The 21434-nt window shown below is 47.1% G+C and overlaps 1 protein-coding gene across 2 annotated transcripts in view; it reads left to right on the top strand.

Moving 5' to 3' along the window:
* LOC115480387 (cathepsin W-like) overlaps window positions 1-10608 on the top strand; it is a 72300-nt gene extending 61692 nt beyond the window's left edge. For both annotated transcript variants that reach the window (XM_030219041.1, XM_030219040.1), the window contains 2 exons: window positions 7473-7531; window positions 10328-10608. In XM_030219041.1, coding sequence (XP_030074901.1) covers window positions 7473-7531; window positions 10328-10438 — 170 coding nt within the window. In that variant the 3' untranslated portion in view covers window positions 10439-10608. The remainder of the gene's footprint in view (window positions 1-7472; window positions 7532-10327) is intronic.
* The last annotated feature ends 10826 nt before the right edge of the window (window positions 10609-21434 follow it).

The raw sequence follows: 21434 nt of genomic DNA, 5'->3' as shown, positions 1-21434 counted from the left end.
CCGGTGGACTTCTGGTCCCCCAGATGATCCCCCCCCCCCCAGCAACAGGGGACTGGAGGTCCGGCAGACCTCCGGTCCCCCCCCCCCGATGATCCCACCCCCCCAGGTTCCGGGAGGGCTGGAGATCCGGTGGGTCTCCAGCCCTCCACCCCAAACCCCAGAAAAAGACTCCCTGGTTGTCCAGTGGCCGCCGGTCAACCCCTCCCTTCCAGCAAGTGCCAGGGGTGGGCGGACCTCCAGCCCACCCCAACTCCCAGAGTTGTCTGCCGCCAAATCCCTGGTAAAAAGAAACCCGAACCCCCTCCTGACCCCCCTACCTTAGTTGGAGGAGGGACGCAGCCTGCCTCCCTCCTCTTCCTTCGCCGCAAAATGGCGGCGCCCAGCCCCACCCAGTGCATCCTGGGATGCGCTGGGCAGGGCTACACACCATTGTGTACAGTCAGTATTGCTGTTTGGGAGATTGGGGATAATTTATAAATATGCCATCAACATTTAAGGCACCAGGAATGTGCTTAAATTACCTGAATAGCAGTATTTACACATTTAAATGCTAATATTCTGGCTATGCACTATCCTGTAACCTGGCATCTGACTGCAATGGCAAGTAATTTGAAGGTGGACATATATATGGATGGAGCTTGGGCAGAGCATTGGTGGGGTACACGGCTACATGAAATGTAGAGCCTTAAAGAAAACCATTAGCATTTTAACCTGCACACAATATAAATGCCCAATTGATAGTCAATACAAAGATGAAAGCAGTATTTTGAGCCCATTTGTATTGCTATTAATACAGTGACTGGAAGACTGACAAACAGTGAACTACAACAATCCAGTACTAGAGCAACCAATGCCTATAGAAGTGAAAATCAAGCACACTATTTAAAGGTTTTAGCCAATGCAGTAGCAGTAGCTTATAGAAACACACTTTGCTAACACTTATTCCCCCTGTTGGTAGAGACCCATGCAGAGAAGACAGAACAGGGTTTTGAAGTTAGTACAGGTGAGTCACCTGCTTACTCCTCTCACCAAATTTTCAAGACAAATAGCGAATGATACATACCTGTAAGCAGGTGTTCTCCGAGGACAGCAGGCTGATTGTTCTCACGACTGGGTTGACGTCCACGGCAGCCCCCACCAACCGGAACAAAACTTTGCGGGCGGTCCCGCACGCAGGGCACGCCCACCGCGCATGCGCGGCCGTCTTCCCGCCTGTGCACGACCGTTCCCGCTCAGTTGAATGACAAGCAAAATGAGTAAAAACGCAACTCCAAAGGGGAGGAGGGAGGGTAGGTGAGAACAATCAGCCTGCTGTCCTCGGAGAACACCTGCTACAGGTATGTATCATTCGCTTTCTCCGAGGACAAGCAGGCTGCTTGTTCTCACGACTGGGGTATCCCTAGCTCTCAGGCTCACTCAAAACAAGAATCCAGGTCAATTGAACCTCGCAACGGCGAGGGTATAACAGAAATTGACCTATGAAGAACAACTAACTGAGAGTGCAGCCTGACCAGAATAAATTCGGGTCCTGGAGGGTGGAGTTGGATTTAAACCCCAAACAGATTCTGCAGCACCGACTGCCCGAACCGACTGTCGCGTCGGGTATCCTGCTGGAGGCAGTAATGTGATGTGAATGTGTGGACAGATGACCACGTCGCAGCCTTGAAAATCTCTTCAATAGTGGCTGACTTCAAGTGGGCCACCGACGCTGCCATGGTTCTGACACTATGAGCCGTGACATGACCCTCAAGAGTCAGCCCAGCCTGGGCGTAAGTGAAGGAAATGCAATCTGCTAGCCAATTGGAGATGGTGCGTTTCCCGACAGCGACCCCTTTCCTATTGGGGTCGAAAGAAACAAACAATTGGGCGGACTGTCTGTGGGGCTGTGTCCGCTCCAAATAGAAGGCCAACGCTCGCTTGCAGTCCAATGTGTGCAACTGACGTTCAGCAGGGCGGGTATGCGGTCTGGGAAAGAATGTTGGCAAGACAATTGACTGGTTAAGATGGAACTCCGACACCACCTTTGGCAGGAACTTAGGGTGAGTGCGGAGCACTACTCTGTTATGATGAAATTTAGTGTACGGAGCATGAGCTACCAGGGCTTGAAGCTCACTGACCCTACGAGCCGAAGTAACTGCCACCAAGAAAATGACCTTCCAGGTCAAGTACTTCAGATGGCATGAATTCAGTGGCTCAAAAGGAGGTTTCATCAGCTGGGTGAGGACGACGTTGAGATCCCATGACACTGCAGGAGGCTTGACAGGGGGCTTTGACAAAAGCAAGCCTCTCATGAATCGAACGACTAAAGGCTCTCCAGAGATGGCTTTACCCTCTACACGAAGATGGTAAGCACTAATCGCACTGTGATTCCTTACTGAGTTGGTCTTGAGGCCAGACTCTGATAAGTGCAGAAGGTATTCAAGCAGGTTCTGTGCAGGGCAAGAACGAGGTTCTAGGGCCTTGCTCTCACACCAAACGACAAACCTCCTCCACTTGAAAAAGTAACTCTTTTTAGTGGAATCCTTCCTAGAGGCAAGCAAGACATGGGAGACACCCTCAGACAGACCCAACGAAGCAAAGTCTACGCCCTAAACATTCAGGCCGTGAGAGCCAGAGACTGAAGGTTGGGGTGCAGAAGCGCTCCGTCGTTCTGCGAAATGAGAGTCGGAAAACACTCCAATCTCCACGGTTCTTCAGAGGACAACTCCAGAAGAAAAGGGAACCAGATCTGGCGGGGCCAAAAAGGCGCTATCAGAATCATGGTGCCGTGGTCTTGCTTGAGCTTCAGTAAGGTCTTCCCCACCAAAGGTATGGGAGGATAAGCATACAGGAGGCCGGTCCCCCAATGGAGGAGAAAGGCATCCGACGCTAGTCTGCCGTGTGCCTGGAGTCTGGAACAGAACAGAGGCAGCTTGTGGTTGGTCTGAGAGGCGAAAAGGTCCACCGAGGGAGTGCCCCACTCTCGGAAGATCTTGCGTACCACTCTGGAATGGAGCGACCACTCATGCGGTTGAATGACTCTGCTCAGTCTGTCGGCCAGACTGTTGTTTACACCTGCCAGGTATGTGGCTTGGAGAAGCATGCCGAACTGGCAGGCCCAACGCCACATCCCGACAGCTTCCTGACACAGGGGGCGAGATCCGGTGCCCCCCCTGCTTGTTGATGTAATACGTTGCAACCTGATTGTTTGTCCGAATTTGGATAATTTGACAGAACAGCCGATCTCTGAAAGCCTTCAGTGCGTTCCAGACCGCTCGGAGCTCCAGGAGGTTGATCTGAAGATCTTTTTCCTGGAGGGACCACAGTCCCTGGGTGTGAAGCCCATCGACATGAGCTCCCCACCCCAGGTGAGATGCATCCGTCGTCAGCACTTTCGTGGGCTGTGGAATTTGGAATGGGCATCCCAGGGTCAAATTGGTCCGAATGGTCCACCAGTGCAGTGAAGTGCGGCAACTGATGGAGAGGCGGATGACATCTTCTAGATTCCCAGTGGCCTGGCACCACTGGGAAGCTAGGGTCCATTGAGCAGATCTCATGTGAAGATGAGCCATGGGAGTCACATGAACTGTGGAGGCCATATGACCTAGGAGTCTCAACTTCTGCCGAGCTGTGACCTGCTGAGACGCTCTGGTCTGGGAAGCGAGGGACAGGAGGTTGTGGGCCCTCGCTTCGGGAAGAAAGGCCTGAGCCGTCTGAGAATTCAGCAGAGCTCCTATGAATTTCAGAGATTGGACTGGCTGGAGATGGGACTTTGGGTAATTTATCACAAACCCCAGCAGCTCCAGAAGGTGAATAGTGCACTGCATGGACCGGAGAGCTCCTGCCTCCGAGGTGTTCTTGACCAGCCAATCGTCGAGATATGGGAACACGTGCACTCCCAGCTTGCGTAGATACGCCGCGACCACCACGAGGCACTTCGTGAACACCCGTGGGGCAGAGGCGAGCCCAAAGGGCAGCACACAATATTGAAAGTGCCGTGTCCCCAGGCGGAATCTGAGATACTGTCTGTGAGCTGGCAGTATCGGGATGTGAATGTATGCGTCCTTTAAATCTGGGGAACATAGCCAATCGTTTTTCTGAATCATTGGCAGAAGGGTGCCAAAGGAAAGCATCCTGAACTTCTCTTTGACCAGATATTTGTTCAGGCCTCTCAGGAGTGAAAATCAAGCACACTATTTAAAGGTTTTAGCCAATGCAGTAGCAGCAGCTTATAGAAACACACTTTGCTAACACTTATTCCCCCTGTTGGTAGAGACCCATGCAGAGAAGACAGAACAGGGTTTTGAAGTTAGTACAGGTGAGTCACCTGCTTACTCCTCTCACCAAATTTTCAAGACAAACAGCGAATGATACATACCTGTAAGCAGGTGTTCTCCGAGGACAGCAGGCTGATTGTTCTCACGACTGGGTTGAAGGATTGGGCTCCCGGAGGACAATTTGGTGGAGGGGAAGCCAAATTCAGGGCGTATCCGCACCGCACTATTTGGAGAACCCACTGAGCGGAGGTTATAAGAGGCCACCTTTGGTGAAAAAGTTTTAACCTCCCCCCGACTGGCAGATCGTCCGGCACGGACACTTTGATGGCGGCTATGTTCCCATGGATCCAGTCAAAAACCCGTCCCCGGTTTTTGCTGTGGAGGCGCCGGGGGCTGCTTAGGCGCACGCTGTTGACGGGAACGAGCGCGCTGGGACTGTCCCTGTGCCTGATGAGGCCTTCGGGCCGGCTGGGTGTACCTACGCTTGTTGTAGGCGTAGGGCGCAGCCTGCCTGGCCGGGGAAAAACGTCCACCTGCTGAGGTGGATGCTGAAGGCGCCCGGTGGGAGAGCTTGTCGAGGGCGGTTTCCCGCTGATGGAGTTGGTCCACCAACTGCTCGACTTTCTCACCAAAAATATTATCCCCCCGGCAAGGGACATCGGCCAGCCGCTGCTGGGTGCGGTTGTCCAGGTCAGAGGCACGCAGCCATGAGAGCCTGCGCATCACTATACCTTGGGCCGCAGCACGAGATGCCACATCACAGGTGTCATATATACCCCTGGACAGGAACTTTCTGCACGCCTTCAGCTGCCTGACCACCTCCTGAAAAGGCCTGGACTGCTCCGGGGGGAGCTTGTCGACCAGGTCCGCCAGTTGCTTCACATTATTCCGCATGTGTATGCTCGTGTAGAGCTGGTAGGACTGGATGCGGGTCAAGAGCATTGAAGATTGGTAGGCCTTCCTCCCAAATGAGTCCAGAGTGCGAGACTCCCGCCCCGGGGGCGCCGAGGCGGTATCCCTCGAACTCCGTGCCCTCTTGAGAGCAGAGTCCACGACCGCCGAGTCATGAGGCAATTGAGGCCGCATTAACTCTGGGTCTGAGTGGATCCTGTATTGGGACTCCGCTTTCTTGGGGATGGTGGGATTAGATAAAGGTCTCAACCAGTTCCGAAGCAGTGTCTCTTTGAGGACATTGTGCAACGGTACCGTGGAGGACTCTCTAGGTGGTGATGGATAGTTGAGGACCTCGAGCATCTCGGCCCTCGGCTCATCCACAGAGACCACGGGGAAGGGAATGCAAATAGACATGTCCCTGACGAAGGATGCAAAAGAGAGGCTCTCAGGTGGCGAGAGCTTCCTCTCTGGTGAAGGAGTGGGGTCGGAGGGAAGGCCCACAGACTCCTCTGAGGAGAAATATCTGGGGTCCTCCTCCTCCCCCCATGAGGCCTCTTCCTCGGTGTCGGACATGAGCTCCTGTAGCTCAGACCTCAACCGGGCCCGGCTCGACTTCGAGGCACCGAGTCCTCGGTGGCGTCGTTGAGCGGTGGACTACCGCGCTGGCGGGGATGAAGCTCCCTCCATCGACGGGGACTCCACCTGCGTGGCGGTCGAGACCGGCACCGCAAGCGGCGTCGAAGGCCTCGGCACCGGGCTAGAGCACGCAAGCACCCCCGGCGCTGGCACAGGCTGGCGCATCAGCCCTTCCAGGATCCCCGGAAGGATGGCTCGGAGGCACTCGTCCAGGCCCGCTGTCGGGAAAGGCGAGGGGGCCGGTAGAGGTGTCGGTGCCGGAAGCTGTTCGGGTCTAGGAGACGGCACCGAAGTGCTGGTGCCCTGACGTAACGATACCTCTACTACCGAGGGGGACCGCTCCTCCCGGCGCTGCTGCTTCCTCGGCGTCGAATCATCTCTGGAGCCAGTAGCCACATGCGCCATGGGCGACCGATGACGGTGCTTTTTTGTCTTTTTCTGGTGCCCGTCATCGGCGCTCGGTGGTACCGAAGAGGAGGAGGTAGATCCCCCTCGGCCTCGAGAGATCGGGTCCGACAGGGTTCGGTCCCGAGGGCCCTGGGAAGAGGGAGTGACCAGGGCCGATTGCCCACGTGGCCGCTCACCCCTTCCATCTCCGGAAGACCGGCGGGCCAACGGGACCTGTGCTCCTGGGGTCGGTGCCATCGGTGCCGATTTCGTGGACATCGGTACCGGTACCGAAGATCCAGCCGTCGACACCGATGCCGTCGAAGTCGAGGGGCCGGCGCAAGTTCCAAAAAGACGGTCCCACAGAACTTGCCTCGCCACCTGTGTCCGTTTCCATAAACCGAGACACAAGGTGCACGTCTTGGTATCGTGCTCCAGCCCGAGGCACTGGAGGCACCAAACGTGAGTGTCGGTCTGCGAGATATGCCGGCCGCACCGACCACACTTCTTAAATCCACTCGGGACCTTCGAGGACATTGACGGAAAAATCGCATCGGCGAAGTCAAAGTCATCGATGATGGCGGTAAAATTCACACCTCAAAAAATAAATCGACTGCGCGGCCACAAGGCCACAACGAGACGCCCCCGCTAAAAGTACGAGGGAAAACAAAGTTCTCTCGTTGTTTTTTTTTTTTTGAAAACAAAATAAAACAGAGAAACAACGAAGAAAAACAACGAAAAGAAAACCTCGCGGCAAAAGCACGATCCGGTTTCCGGGGCTGACAGAGAAAGAGACGAACACGGCTCTCTCCAGCGCGGAAAAGAAAAGACCGAGTGGGAACGGTCGCGCACGGGCGGGAAGACGGCCGCGCATGCACGGTGGGCGTGCCCTGCGTGCGGGACCGCCCGCAAAGTTTTGTTCCGGTTGGTGGGGGCTGCCGTGGACGTCAACCCAGTCGTGAGAACAAGCAGCCTGCTTGTCCTCGGAGAACTGAGGTTCTCCCCACTACACTGGCTGGGAACCACTAAGATAGGAGATTTGGGAGGGAGGTAGCTCAGGCAGCCCAGGAGGCTCTTGGAAGACCTAGAAAACATGAGATGTCTGTGAAAGGAACAGGCTAGGTGGAGCCTACACCACTGTGTTTTAAAGGTAACCTGCCTGGGAGCAATAGGCTGTTTAATATTCCAGTTGCTGACCAATTAAAAAGCACAACTCCTCTCTGAGCATTAACATTTTGAGTTGGGTACATTGGTGATACTGACTTGAAGCCCCTCTTATGTTCTCCTGTACCCTAATAGGCAAAAGGATCCCTTACTGGATTCTGAAGAACAGCTGGGGAAGGGACTGGGGAGAAAAGGTAAGGTACACTCTCCTTGGCATATACAAACTGTTGAGAAAAACTTTACAAACCTTCTTCCTAGGATATATTTTAGCACAATTTATACTCAAAATATGATTAAGATGCTAATCTGAATCTTGATAAGATACCCCACTGAATAAATAAATCAAGATGAAAGGATATTATTTATTCAACAAAACGATTCTAAAATCAGTATTCTTATGTGAAAAAAAGTATGTGAAACCTTCATTCAGTAACTCTGCCACTCCTTGAGCAGCAATAACTTTGACTATATGTTTTCTATGACTGTTGCTTAATTTTATATCCTTCTTGATGAATTCTGGCTTCTTCTTCAATACAGAACTGTTTCAACTCTGAGACTGAGAGTTTCATTGAATGAACAGCTTGCTTCAGGTCTTGCCACAACATTTCAAAAGCTTTTAAGTCAGTGACAGCCAATCCAAAACACAAAATCCATTCTTCTTCAGCCATTATATAAATTTACTTGAATATTTATGATCCCACTTCTGGCTCATCTTCAGCTCAAGAATGTATGGCCCAACACTCCACTCTAGAATATACTATATAATAATTCTCACCTCCAACATTCTATGCGTCTGCCTTCCTGCGTCCGTAACTTTCTTCACAGATGGGCTCCGAAGCCCTAGCTGATGTCACTAGACCCATTATGACGTATCCTATATAATTCTCACCCCCAACGTTCTATGCGTCTGCCTGCCTGTGTCCGTAAGTTTCTTCATAGATGGGCTCCAAAGCCCTGAGGGTTGGCAGCGGGAAGGGGGGCTCGAGAGGGTCACAGCAGGGGGGGGGGAGTCCAGGGGTCAGGAACTCCGAGGGGGGGGCGGGAAATTGGAGGAAGGGTGGTCTGCAAATCGGAGGGAGAGAGGCAGGGAGGTGGGGTCTAGAACTCGGAGAGAGGGAGGGGTTCTGCAAATCGGAGGCAGGGAGGTGGGATTTGGAACTCGGAGAGCGGGGGGGGGGGGGGGCTGGAACTTGGAGGGGGTCTGGAATTCAGAGGGAGGGGGGTCTGGAACTTGAAGGAGGGGACGAGAGGAGTGGAGGGGGGAGGGGAATGCACCACTTGTACAAAAACTTTAAAAAAACAAAACGGGGGGACGACCCTGGAACTGGGAGGGAAGGGGAACGACGATCCTGGAACACGGCAGAAGGGGGGACACTGGAACTGGGTGGGAGGGGCCCCAGGCGCACACACTTTCTCTCACAGACACACTCGCACCCAGTCTCACTCTCTCTGTCACACACACACACACACACTCGCAGATTCACTCTCTCTCTCTCTCAAACATACACATTCTGAGGAAAACCTTGCTAACGCCCGTTTCAATTGTGTCAGAAACGGGCCTTTTTTACTAGCTCTAATATAAAGCAGAATTCATAGGCCCATCGGTGATGGCAAGCCATCCAGGTCCAGATTCATCAAAGCAGCTCTTCACTATACCTCCACTGCCATGCTTGACATTCAGGATGAAGTTCTTATACTCCCCTCTAGAATTTTCTGATATAAATCAGAATTCATGAACCCATCAATGATGGCAAGCCACCCAGGTCCTGATACATCAAAGCAGCCCTTCATCATGATACCTACATTGCTATACATGACACTCAGGATGAGACTCTTAATTTTGAAGGCAGTGTTTGTTTTTTTTCCCAAAAACGTGCAATTTCTGACTCAACTGTCCAGAGAATGTTAGGCAGGCAGCAGTGCTCTTTTTAGAGAGCAGTGCTTTCTTCCTGGTCATCTTCCCATGAACAGCATTCCCCATTCATTTTTTTCCTGAAGGTTGATGCATGAATCCTCACTTCATTGCAGTCAGAGAGGACTGCAGATCTTTAGATGATAGTCTGGAGTTCTTTCTGACTTTGTCACTTTTATGTAATGAAAACTTGATACAGGACATAAATTAACTGTACTACTGGGGTAGTAAGGATGTTTTGTATTGGTTAGAATTGTTACTACTGTGTAACTATCGTTTTATTGATTATGATACAAACTGCCTTGAATTCATATAGGAGATAGAAGGTTATAAATGCCTAATTAAATTAGTGGATGGTTTTGTCACTTCCTCTGGAGTGGATCTTGGCAAGACAACTGCTTCTAAAGTTGTTGTAGTTTTAAACTTTTTCAATTTGTAGGCTGTTGATCTGATGAGAATGGATAGAGCATTACATTTTTAGAAATGGTCTTGTAACCCTGTCCAGACAGATGAGCATCAGCTACTCTTTATCACAAGCCCTCTGAAATGTCTTTTGATCCTGGCATGATGTGTTCTTACTTTTATGGTAAAGACCAAACTCAGAACCTTTTGGACTATGATATATGGCAGGATGCCTAAGCTTAGCCTTGCAGATTTACTATGTAGGGTGGTTGGCTTATTAACCAAATTATCCAAGCACACAACTCTAATTAATTAATTAACTGTGCTAAAGAAACTAGAGGTTCACATACTATTTCACACACTCATTCTGGCTTAATCTTACTCGGGCTCATAGTCAAAGCAAGTTAAACATTCAGAAGTGGCCAGGGAATGAATAACTTTACTATCCATGGATTTTTGACTCCTATACAGGTATCAGGCCAAATATCACTTTGAATAATGCAATACTATCCTTATAGTAAAGGGGACAAGCAAGGGTGGGCTTTGAAATTATACAGATAGCAGTGATCTTCAGTTATAACTCAGTTATATGTGCATGTGTGAGGTAGTTTGCCACCTCAAAAGGGGATAGGCTGACTCATTTTTCATGGCCTAATGGTTTTCATGTGTTTGGCAGGGGTATCTCCGTCTCTATCGAGGGAGCAACACCTGCGACATTACCAGGTATCCAGTGACAGCCATCGTGGAAAAAAATCCAAAGCACATCAATTATCCTTGTCCATACTAAGCCTTTGTTGCACCAGAAAGCCCAGAGGAAGTGAAAAAGAGGTCCAGAATTCTTGAATTTTTTTAATCAACCTATTGTAACTTGACTTCAAAATGTTGCGGACTATAGCCAAGATAAAAAGTTGAAAATAAATAAATCCAATTGTGGACAATTATGTAAATATATATTGTTGAGAGAAAATGTTTTCCTTTTTATATTAATTTCTGTATTTCCTTACATTTATGTGATAAATGTGAATGTAATTAAGTAAAATGATAAATAAAATAATTAAATTAAAAAAAAAGTTGAAAATAAATAAATATATATTCCAGTTAATATTCAGCTGGGAGTAGTTGGCATTTAAAAAAAAATTGCTGATAATATTCAATACCAGGCCACGTGGTAACTGCTAGATCTTGATGCGCAGCAGGTATGCAGCTGGGATCCACATAAGACACTTATGTGGGCTCCAGCTGAATATCGGTCAGGACCTGCATAAGGGAAGCAGGTGCCCCCCCGCCCACCACCGAATACAAGAAGAGCCCTCAGGCCTAGATAAGTATTGCCATACTGGGAAAGACCAAAGGTTCATCAAGCCCTCAATCCTGTTTCCAACAGTGTCCAATCCAGCCAGGTCACAAATACCTGGCAAGATCCCAAAAAAGTACAAAACATTTTATACTGCTTATCTCAGAAATAGTGGATTTTCCCCAAGTCCATTTAATAATGGTCTATGGACTTGTCCTTTAGGAAGCCATCCAAACCTTATTTAAACTCCGCTAAACTAACCGCCTTTACCACATTCTCTGGCAACGAATTCCAGAGTTTAATTACACGTTGAGTGAAGAAAAAAATTTTCTTCGATTCGTTTTAAATTTACTACATTGTAGCTTCATTGCATGCCCCTAGTCCTAGTATTTTTGGAAAGCATAAACAGACGCTTCACATCTACCCGTTCAACTCCACTCATTATTTTATAGACCTCTATCATATCTCCCTCCAGCTGCCTTTTCTCCAAGCTGAAGAACCCTAGCCGCTTTAGCCTTTCCTCATAGGGAAGTCATCCCATTCCCTTTATCATTTTCGTCGCCCTTCTCTGCACCTTTTCTAATTCCACTATATCTTTTTTGAGATGTGGCGACAAGAATTGAACACAATATTCGAGCTGCAGTCGCACCATGGAGCGATACAACAAGCATGATAACATCCTCATTTTTGTTTTCCATTCCTTTCCTAATAATACCTAACATTCTATTTGCTTTCTTAGCCGCAGCAGCACACTGAGCAGAAGGTTACAACGTATCATCGACGACGACACCTAGATCCCTTTCTTGGACCGTGACTCCTAATGTGAAACCTTGCATGACGTAGCTTTAATTCGGGTTCCTCTTTCCCTACTACTACTACTACTATTTAGCATTTCTATAGCGCTACAAGGCATACGCAGCGCTGCACAAACATAGAAGACAGTCCCTGCTCAAAGAGCTTACAATCTAATGCATCACTTTGCACTTGCTCACATTAAATGTCATCTGCCATTTAGACGCCCAGTCTCCCAGTCTCATAAGGTCCTCTTGTAATTTTTCACAATCCTCCTGCGATTTAAGGACTTTGAATAACTTTGTGTTATCAGCAAATTTAATTACCTCACTAGTTACTCCCATCTCTAGGTCATTTAATAAATATGTTAAAAAGCAGCGGTCCCAGCACAGACCCCTGGGGAACCCTACTAACTCCCCTTCTCCATTGAGAATACTGACCATTTAACCCTACTCTCTGTTTTCTATCTTTTAACCAGTTTTTAATCCACAATCGAACACTACCTTCTATCCCATGACTCTCCAATTTCCTCTGGAGTCTTTCATGAAGTACTTTGTCAAATGCCTTCTGAAAATCCAGATACACAGTATCAACCGACTCACCTTTATCCATGTTTGTTCACCCCTTCAAAGGCTTTGTCTCATTAATCCATGCTTTTGAATATGCTCTGGAATTTTGTTCTTAATAATAGTCTCTACCATTCTGCCTGGCACCGACGTCAGACTCACCGGTCTATAATTTCCTCGAACACCTCTGGAACCTTTTTTAAAAATTGGCGTTACATTGGCCACCCTCCAATCTTCTGGTACCACGCTCGATTTTAAGGATAAATTACATATTACTAACAATAGCTTCACAAGCTCATTTTTCAGTTCTATCAGTACTCTGGGATGAATACCATCCAGTCCAAGAGATTTGCTACTCTTCAGTTTGTAGAACTGCCCCATTACATCCTCCAGGTTTACATTGAATTCATTGTTTCTCCGACACGTCAGCTTCTAATACCATGTCTGGCACCGGTATCCCACCCAAATCTTCCTCGGTGAAGACTGAAGCAAAGTATTCATTTAATCTCTCCGCTACGGCTTTGTCTTCCCTGATCGCCCCTTTTACCCCTCGGTCATCTAGCAGTCCAACCGATTTTTTTGCCTGCTTCCTGCTTTTAATATACCTAAAAGGTTTTTACTATGTGTTTTTGACTCCAATGCAATCTTTTTTTTTAAGTCCCTCTTAACCTTCCTTATCAGGGCTTTGCATTTGACTTGACATTCCTTATGCTGTTTCTTATTATTTTCAGTCGGTTCCTTCTTCCATTTTCTGAAGGATTTTCTTTTAGCTCTAATAGCTTCCTTCACCTCACTTTTTAACCACACTGGCTGTCGTTTAGTCTGCTGTCCTCCTTTTTTAATACACGGAATATATTTGGCCTGGGCTTCCAGGATGGTGTTTTTCAACAGCATCCACGGCTGATGTAAATTTTTGACCCTTGCAGCCGCTCTTCTAAGTTTTCTTTTCACCGTTCTTCTCCTTTTATCATAGTCTCCTTTTTTAAAGTTAAACGCTAACGTATTTGATTTCCTATGTATACTTACTTCAAAGCTAATATCAAATCCGATCATATTATGATCACTGTTGTCAAGTGGGCCCAGCACCATTACCTCCCGCAGCAGATCATGCGCTCCACTAAGGACTAGGTCTAGAATTTTTCCTTCTCTTGTAGGCTCTTGTACCAGCTGCTCCATAAAGCTGTCCTTGATTTCATCAAGGAATTTTACCTCCCTAGCGTGCCCCGGTGTTTATTTATTTGGATTTATTTACCGCCTTTTTGAAGGAATTCACTGAAGGCAGTGTACAGTAAGAATAGATCAAACATAAGCAGGAGGCAATTAGAGCAGTAAAAATATTCTAACAACAATACAAAGTATGGCATGGTATACTACTTGCAATGACAACACAATATGTACTAGAACATTTTAATTGGTAGTGAAGGGTAAGGCAAAGTTGTAACATATAGATGAGTAAGAAAGTAGGAAGAATTAGAAAGTAAGGTGATTGATTTGAAGAAAGTTGCACATGAGATCAGAGAGATGGTTAAATATTATCTCAGCTAGGGTAGGAATGGATAAACATGTCCCGCTGCAGCGATGTTACATTTACCCAGTCAATATCGGGGTAATTGAAATCACCCATTATTATTGTGTTGCCCAGTTTGTTTGCGTCCCTAACTTCCTTTAACATTTCTGCATCCGTCTGTTCATCCTCTTCCCCTTTACACATGGAATTTCAATCCACAGTGATTCCAAGAAGTGTTCTGTTTCCTGCAGAATTTTAAATCTATTTGATTCAAGGCTCTCATTAATATACAATGCTATCCCTCCACCAATTCGATCCACCCTATCACTATGATATAATTTGTACCCCGGTATGACAGTGTCCCACTGGTTATCCTCCTTCCACCAGGTCTCAGAGATTCCTATTATATCTAATTTTTCATTTAGTGCAATATATTCCTAACTCTCCCATCTTATTTCTTAGGCTCCTGGCATTCGCATATAGACATTTCAAACTATGTTTGTTGTTCCTATTTACATCATGCTAAGTACTTGACAGTATTAATTTGCAATCTTTTGTCTGATTTTTATTTTTATTTAAGGACACCTGATCTACTACGGTCTCTTTTGCAACCTCACTATCAGGATACCCTATCTTCCCTGTTTTGGTGATATCTTTGAAAGATACCTTATCCCGAACATGCGCCTACCTTTGTTAGCCCTAGGGGGTCATAAAGATAAGAGCGATGCCCACCCACTCCTGTCTGTTGCAGCTCTGGCCTCAAAATGGCCACCGTGATCTTTAGTCTTTCAGTACTCGCTAGTACCACGAGACTTCACTACCGTTAGAAGTCACAGTAGCCAAGTCTGAAGCCTGAGCCATAACAGGCAGGAGCGAGTGGACACTGCCTTTAGGCAGAGGGGGTGGCCTGGTCAGGTGCTTTTCTTGTCATGGGGGGGGGGGGGGGGAGGAGGGGTCCAGAAATCCCTCAGGCCGCTATCCATTAGTTATTTGGACATTCCAATATTCAGTTCCACTGCACGAACAGCTACCCAGGCAAAGATACACTGCTTTTTATGTGGTCCTATCTGTCCGGTTTGCAATACAGACACCAGCATTGAATATCACTGGCAATTGCTAGATCCTCCCCAATTCCACCCTCATAATGCCCCTCTCTTGCCTGGATTCAATTTGGCCATTAGTGCCAATATTCAACTGCACTGCCTGGTTAAGTACTGCTGAATATCAGTGGCCAGCCTGCTGAACACAATTTAAGTGGTCAGGAGCCTCTCCTATCTGTTTAATTCACTTTGAATATTGACTACTACTATACTACTACTATTTAACATTTCTAAAGCGAACTTCCGGTGGAGCTGCCAGTCAAGATGGCCGCCACACAGTGAGCTCCAGTTGGTGAAGATCGGGGACCCCACCAAAAAGCGAATTTTCGCCCCCAAAACATAGCGGATCAGTTGCCCCTTGCTTCAGAACGATTTTCTGACCGACTGAGAACCGCGAATCCCGGCACGGAGTAATCCAGCGACCTCGAGCGCACCCACTCCCATGAAGAATCGCGACTAGCAAGAGCGGAGAATAACTAAGACGGTGGAACACAGGTTGGAAAACTGTCCTGGTGGGAATTAGAGTGGGCAAAAGGGACCGGAGACTCGAGTAGAAAGTGGAGGGTGAGGCGGAAGGCGAGAGAGAGAGAGTGGGACACGAGGAGCAGGGGACAACACCGAGTACAGCCTTCTGATAGCGGTCACGAGGCTTTAGCAGCCGGGAAAGTAAACACCAAAAAAGACTTTAGGCATCGCTCTTACCAAGCTCAGTTGTATGTTAAAAAGCGATCGGCAGCCTGGGCCTTGGCAATCAATCAGGAGCAGATTTGAGCAGCATTCAGGCAGCACTCAGCACAACATAAAGATACAAACCACACGCTTCCCCGAAGCAGATTGCTCAGCAGAGGGGCAGAGACCAGCACTCCTCGTAGGCAGATTAAATTAAATTTGCCTCCAGAAAATTTTTGTATGGCGACTAGAAGCTCCAAGAAAGAGCTGGATAAGGATAAAAACAAGAACAGGGGATTAAAAATGGCAGAGAAAAATTTACCGCCTTCGCCATCGGTGAGCTCTGTCTGGCCATCAGAAATAGTAGCAGAGGTAAAAATGGCGGTGAAGGAAACCATAAGCCACAAGTTACAGCAAATTATCGACAAGCTTGATGGCACGGATCAAAGATTTACCACTTTTACTAAGGAACTCCAGGAGGTCCAGCAGCGATTAGGAGATGTGGAAGAGGCCTCAAAGTCCATAGAGCATCTCCAAAAAACGGTATCAACATTAGAAGATAAAGTGGATGATTTGGAGAATCGCTCACGCAGAAACAACCTCAGACTGGGAGGAATACCAGAATCAATACCAGATGCGGAACTGAGAGGCTTTTTGGAGCCCTAGCTTGCCAAGATCTTATCTAATTAGACCACGACGGGGCCGCTGAAGATAGAAAGAGCACACCGTCTGGGTCCAAGGAAGGAGACCAATGCCCGCCCGAGAGTGGTCATACTGAGACTACTTAATTATCAACATAAGATGGATGTGTTAGCAGCCCTTCGGAAAGGAGAAACGTTGGAGGTGGATGGACATAAGATACTGTGTTTTCAAGATTATTCTACTAAAGTCTCCCTCCAATGTAAACAATTTTCGCACATTTGTGGGCGACTACATAAAATGCAGATAAAATTCAGTTTATTGTACCCGGCCAAACTCAGAATCCAGCACAACGGGACAGTAAAATTTTGTGACACTGTAGAAGCTGCTCAAGCACTGGTGGACCGGTTAGAGAAGGACAGGCCGAGAGCATCAAGAGACACATGAATATGGAACTCGAAGATCAACAGTGAGATTGATGCCATTGAAGGAGGTGGAGCAACAGAGGCCGGAAGGCTTGTGACTATAAATGACTGAGTTTAAAAGTTTTGGAATTGTTATTGTTGTTTATGGTGGTTGTAAGATTGAACGGGGTGGAAGAAGTATGAAACATATATAATTAGTATGGGTGGGGTCCCAGATCGGAGGCACGGAAGTAGAGCACCTTAGGTGCTGTTAAGAGATGGGGAGGATGGGTAGACAGGGGAGGGGGAGGGGGGCACATGGGATTGCAGGGACTTGATGGTTACAATGGGGAAGGGAAACATAGGCGACACATTAGGAGCTTCACGAGGAGTGTACTTCTGTGTAATTTCGTATCACCAGGGGCAGTGGGAGTATAGGCTGGGATGCCTCCCCTGCCCACATTGCGATGGCATCATAGTAATACTTTATGTGATGCTCGATAATATGTGATGGCCCTTAAAGTGGTGACGTGGAATGTGGGGGGTATTTCTTCACCAATTAAACGGCAGAAAGTCCTACACGCACTTCATAAGCAACAAGCATCAATAGCATTGCTTCAGGAAACGCATTTAACAGCCAAAGAACATGAGAAATTATGTCGGTGGTGGCTAGGTTCATATTATGACTCTCCAGCGCAGGCGAAAAAAAGCGGGGGTTATAATTTTAATCAAGAAAGGGATCCAAATCATTACACATAAGATCATAGCGGATAAGGAGGGAAGATATGTGTTGGCACACCTAACAATAGAGCGTCAGTCAGTAGTTATATGTAATGTGTATGCTCCCAACACGTATAACAAGGCATTTTACAAAAAGCTTTTGTATCATTTAACAAGCTTGGAAGGAATTCCCCTGTTGATAGGAGGGGATTTCAACGAAGTGGGTGACCCTAAATTAGATAGATCTCAAGGGGACAAAAGGGGATCGGGAGCAGATTCCAGAGGAATAGGTCTGTTGAGTGAGGTACTGGACCTGGTGGATATGTGGCGTACTTTACATCCATTGGAGCGAGACTACACTCATTTGTCTCGTGCACACGCCACCATGTCGCGGATTGATTATATTTTTTATCTCTCGTCAACTACTTACAAAAATTTGTTCAGCAGAAATAGGTCCCATCAAAATCTCAGATCATGCAATGGTGATGGTCTTGTGGGAACCTTTAGAGGGCAGTCCTGGTCAATACCAATGGAAGTTCCCTATAAGGCTTTATAAAGACCAGGGTTTCCGGGAATTCATACTTAACAAATACAGGCAGTTTCAAGACACCAATCAGGCACACAGGGCAACTCCCATACTCTACTGGGATACAGCGAAGGCTGTAATCCGGGGTGAGATTATCGCTTACACAAGCCATCAGAAAAAGACGTGGGAGAGGGACCTGCATAGGTTGTAAAAGGACATAACACGTTTAAGGCGCGAGTATGGTCGCCAACATGATGCTCTATTAAAAGCCAAGCTTCTAGAATTGCAGCAAACCCTTAATGAGAGACTACATACTAAGGCCCAAAAGAACTACACGTATTACAGATATCAGCTAAATAAATAAGCTAATAAAAGTGGTAGGATGATGGCTAGACTGGCAAATCCTAGGCAAGGGAATTATAAAATAAACACATTGTATTCTTCAAGTGGAATTTTAGAAAATAAAGTTGTCTTTATTAATCGCACCATGCAAGAATACTATCAGAAGCTATATGCCACCCCTGATCCACCCCCGATGGATAGTGAGGTGTATTTGGCTGGGCAAGACCTTCCGCAGATAGACGCACAGAGCCTAAACATGTTAAATGCTCCCATAACGGCAGATGAGGTATCATGGGCTATACAACAAGCACCATTGGGGAAGGCCCAGGCCCAGATGGCTATTGAGGAGAATTATACAAACTGATGAGGGATGAAGTCGTAGAACCCCTCACTTCAATGTTTAATGTCATAGTGCAAGAGCAGCAAATGCCCATTTCTTTGCGAACAGTGCAGATTATAGTGATTCCAAAACCAGGGCGTGAAATACAGAAACCCGAATCTTACAGCCCATATCATTACTTAATTTTGAAGCAAAACTGTTTGCTAAAGTCTTGGCAAACCGTCTGTCTCGAGTACTGCCAGATGTTATTGAGGACTCACAGGTTGGATTTGTACAGGGCAGAACTATAACTAAAAATGTGAGAAAGATATTGGTAACCTTGGAGGAGGTGTCTACACAGGCCATACCGTCAATGTTAGTTTCGATGCCGAAAAGGCGTTCCACAGGGTGGTATGGGACTTTTTATTTGGCACACTAGATGCCTTTGGTATAAGAGGTTTTTTTCAGAAGGCGATCCGAGCATTATTTTATCTTCCACAAGCCCAGGTGTGGGTTAATGGAATTTTGTCCCCTCCCTTCCCTATACATAGGGGGACCAGGCAGGGATGTCCCCTGTCGCCTCTATTGTTCGTATTAACACTTGACCCACTGATTAGAAATATCCAACAGACAACTGATGTACAAGGAGTCAAGATTGGCACAGATATTTTTAAAATAGCAGCCTTTGCTGATGATTTGCTGGCACATGTGACTTATCCTGAAACATCGCTGACAGCGCTTTTAGAATGTATAGCAGAGTTTGGTGATTTCTCTGGCTTTAAGCTAAATCTGGAGAAATCTGAAGCTTTGCAGAGGAAGGGAGACCAAGTGGGAGCTTGGCAAAGACAGCTCCCACTGAAATGGGTGGAGGAATCCTTTAGATACCTAGGAGTGCGGCTGACTATGGATACCACCACACTTTATAAGATTAATATCGAAAAGCTGTTACAGGACACCAGACACTCTCTTGAGAAATGGAGCCATTTGCCTTTATCATTAATGGGCAGAATCAACCCGCCCGCAACCTCCGCTCACAGGACAAAGCCCTTCTCTCAGTACCCTTCTCCACTACTGCCAACTCCAGGCTCCGCTCATTCTGCCTTGCCTCACCCTATGCCTGAACAATCTTCCCTCACCCATACGCCATGCCCCCTCCCTACCCATCTTCAAATCTCTGCTTAAAACTCACCTTTTCAATGCTGCCTTCGGCACCTAACCGCTCTAGAAATATGAAATGGCCCAATCTATCCACCCTATCAGATTAACTGCTCACTCGTCCCCCAATCTATCCACCCTATCAGATTATCTGTTCACTCGTCCTCTAGATTGTTCACTTGTCTTTTAGATTGTAAGCTCTTTGAGCAGGGACTGTCCTTCTATGTTTAAATTGTACAGCGCTGCGTAACCCTAGTAGCGCTTTAGAAATGCTAGTTAGTAGTAGTAGTAGTAGTATTTAAAATGATCATATTCCCGAGGTGGCTCTATATTTTACAGGTGTTGCCAATACATATACTGGGTAAAGATCTACGAAAGTTAAATAGGATGAGTCGGAAATTCTTATGGGGGGGGGGTGGAAGTCTAAACTATGATTTGAATATCTATACGATGGATGGGCTCAGGGAGGGCTAGGACTCCCTTGTATTAAGCGATACAATCAGGAGTGCCTTTTGAGACATCTCAGGGACTGGTTGCTTAATACAAATCAACATACGCCGCTTAGCTGGGAACGTGCATTCTTTGGTCCTTGGCATTTGAATTTTCTTCTGCAGGCTAAAACAAAAAACTTGCCAATTACCTGTAGGGGGAGCATACTGCTGCAACCACTGCGACGCATTTGGCAATTCCTTATGCAATCCTGGAGACAGGATCCCAATGTTAGCGACCAACTCCCATTGCAGGGGAATGGGGATTTTTCCCCGGCGTTAGAGAAAGGGATAATTGCTATATGGTCGGAAATGGGAATTACTCTGTTTGAACACCTAATGAATGAAGAGGGAGGCCTATATGGTTTTCAGGACCTGCAGCAGAGACTTGCACTTGCCGACAAGGATCATTACATATACAGACAATTACGTCATTATTGGTTTAGTCTGGATCAGGCAGCTTTGGGCATGAAATTGGGTCATAGGATGCGTGAGTTCCTGAAGGGGGATGCATATGGACAGGTCTCAATATCGAGTTTGCATAGAGCTCTGGTGTCGCTCAGTCCTTCTCGAACATATGAGAAGCTTAAAGACACATGGAGTAAAGATTTGGGATACGAGTTGAAAGGAATAAACTTTGCAAAACTGATCAAAGATATACCCAGGCAAGTGGGGGGGGGGGGGGGGGGGCGAGCTGCAGGAGAGCCAATTCAGGGTTATACATCGGGGATACATAACACAATCCCAAGCAGCAAGGGCGGGCTGGATCTCTGATGCCCAATGCCCTAAATGTCACAGAGAGAGGAATACCTTTTTACATGCATTTTAGAGATGTGATAGAATAAAATCATTTTGGAGAGCGACACAGAAATACTTAGAACAAGTATTAGGGCAAAGGATACTCCCCTCCTGGAGAGGAGTACTTTTGAATAAAAGCAATGCATATGGGATATCAGATAAAAATTTGGAGTTATTTTTATGTAAGGCATTTGCAGTGGGGAAAAAGTGCATACTGAGACACTGGATGCAGGCAGAACCACCCTCTGTTTGGCTTTGGAGGAACAGGCTCCACGAGCTAATGCTATGGGAGGCTAGGGAGGCTTATGGCAACCCAAAGAGAAGAAAGAATTTTATCAATATATGGAACCTATATTTGCAAAATATCTCTCATAAAGCAAGAAGTGTCGTACTTAATAAACTAGGAATACCTTAGCTCATGGGGAACCAAATGGACATGCGCTCCTTGTGTTAGTTGGATAAAA

This window comes from Microcaecilia unicolor, chromosome 11 (assembly GCF_901765095.1).
Source record: "Microcaecilia unicolor chromosome 11, aMicUni1.1, whole genome shotgun sequence".
In the NCBI taxonomy this organism is placed as follows: Eukaryota; Metazoa; Chordata; class Amphibia; order Gymnophiona; family Siphonopidae; genus Microcaecilia; species Microcaecilia unicolor.
The sequence above is the reverse complement of the archived record's forward strand: the minus strand, read 5'-3'. Positions and strand labels throughout refer to the sequence as shown.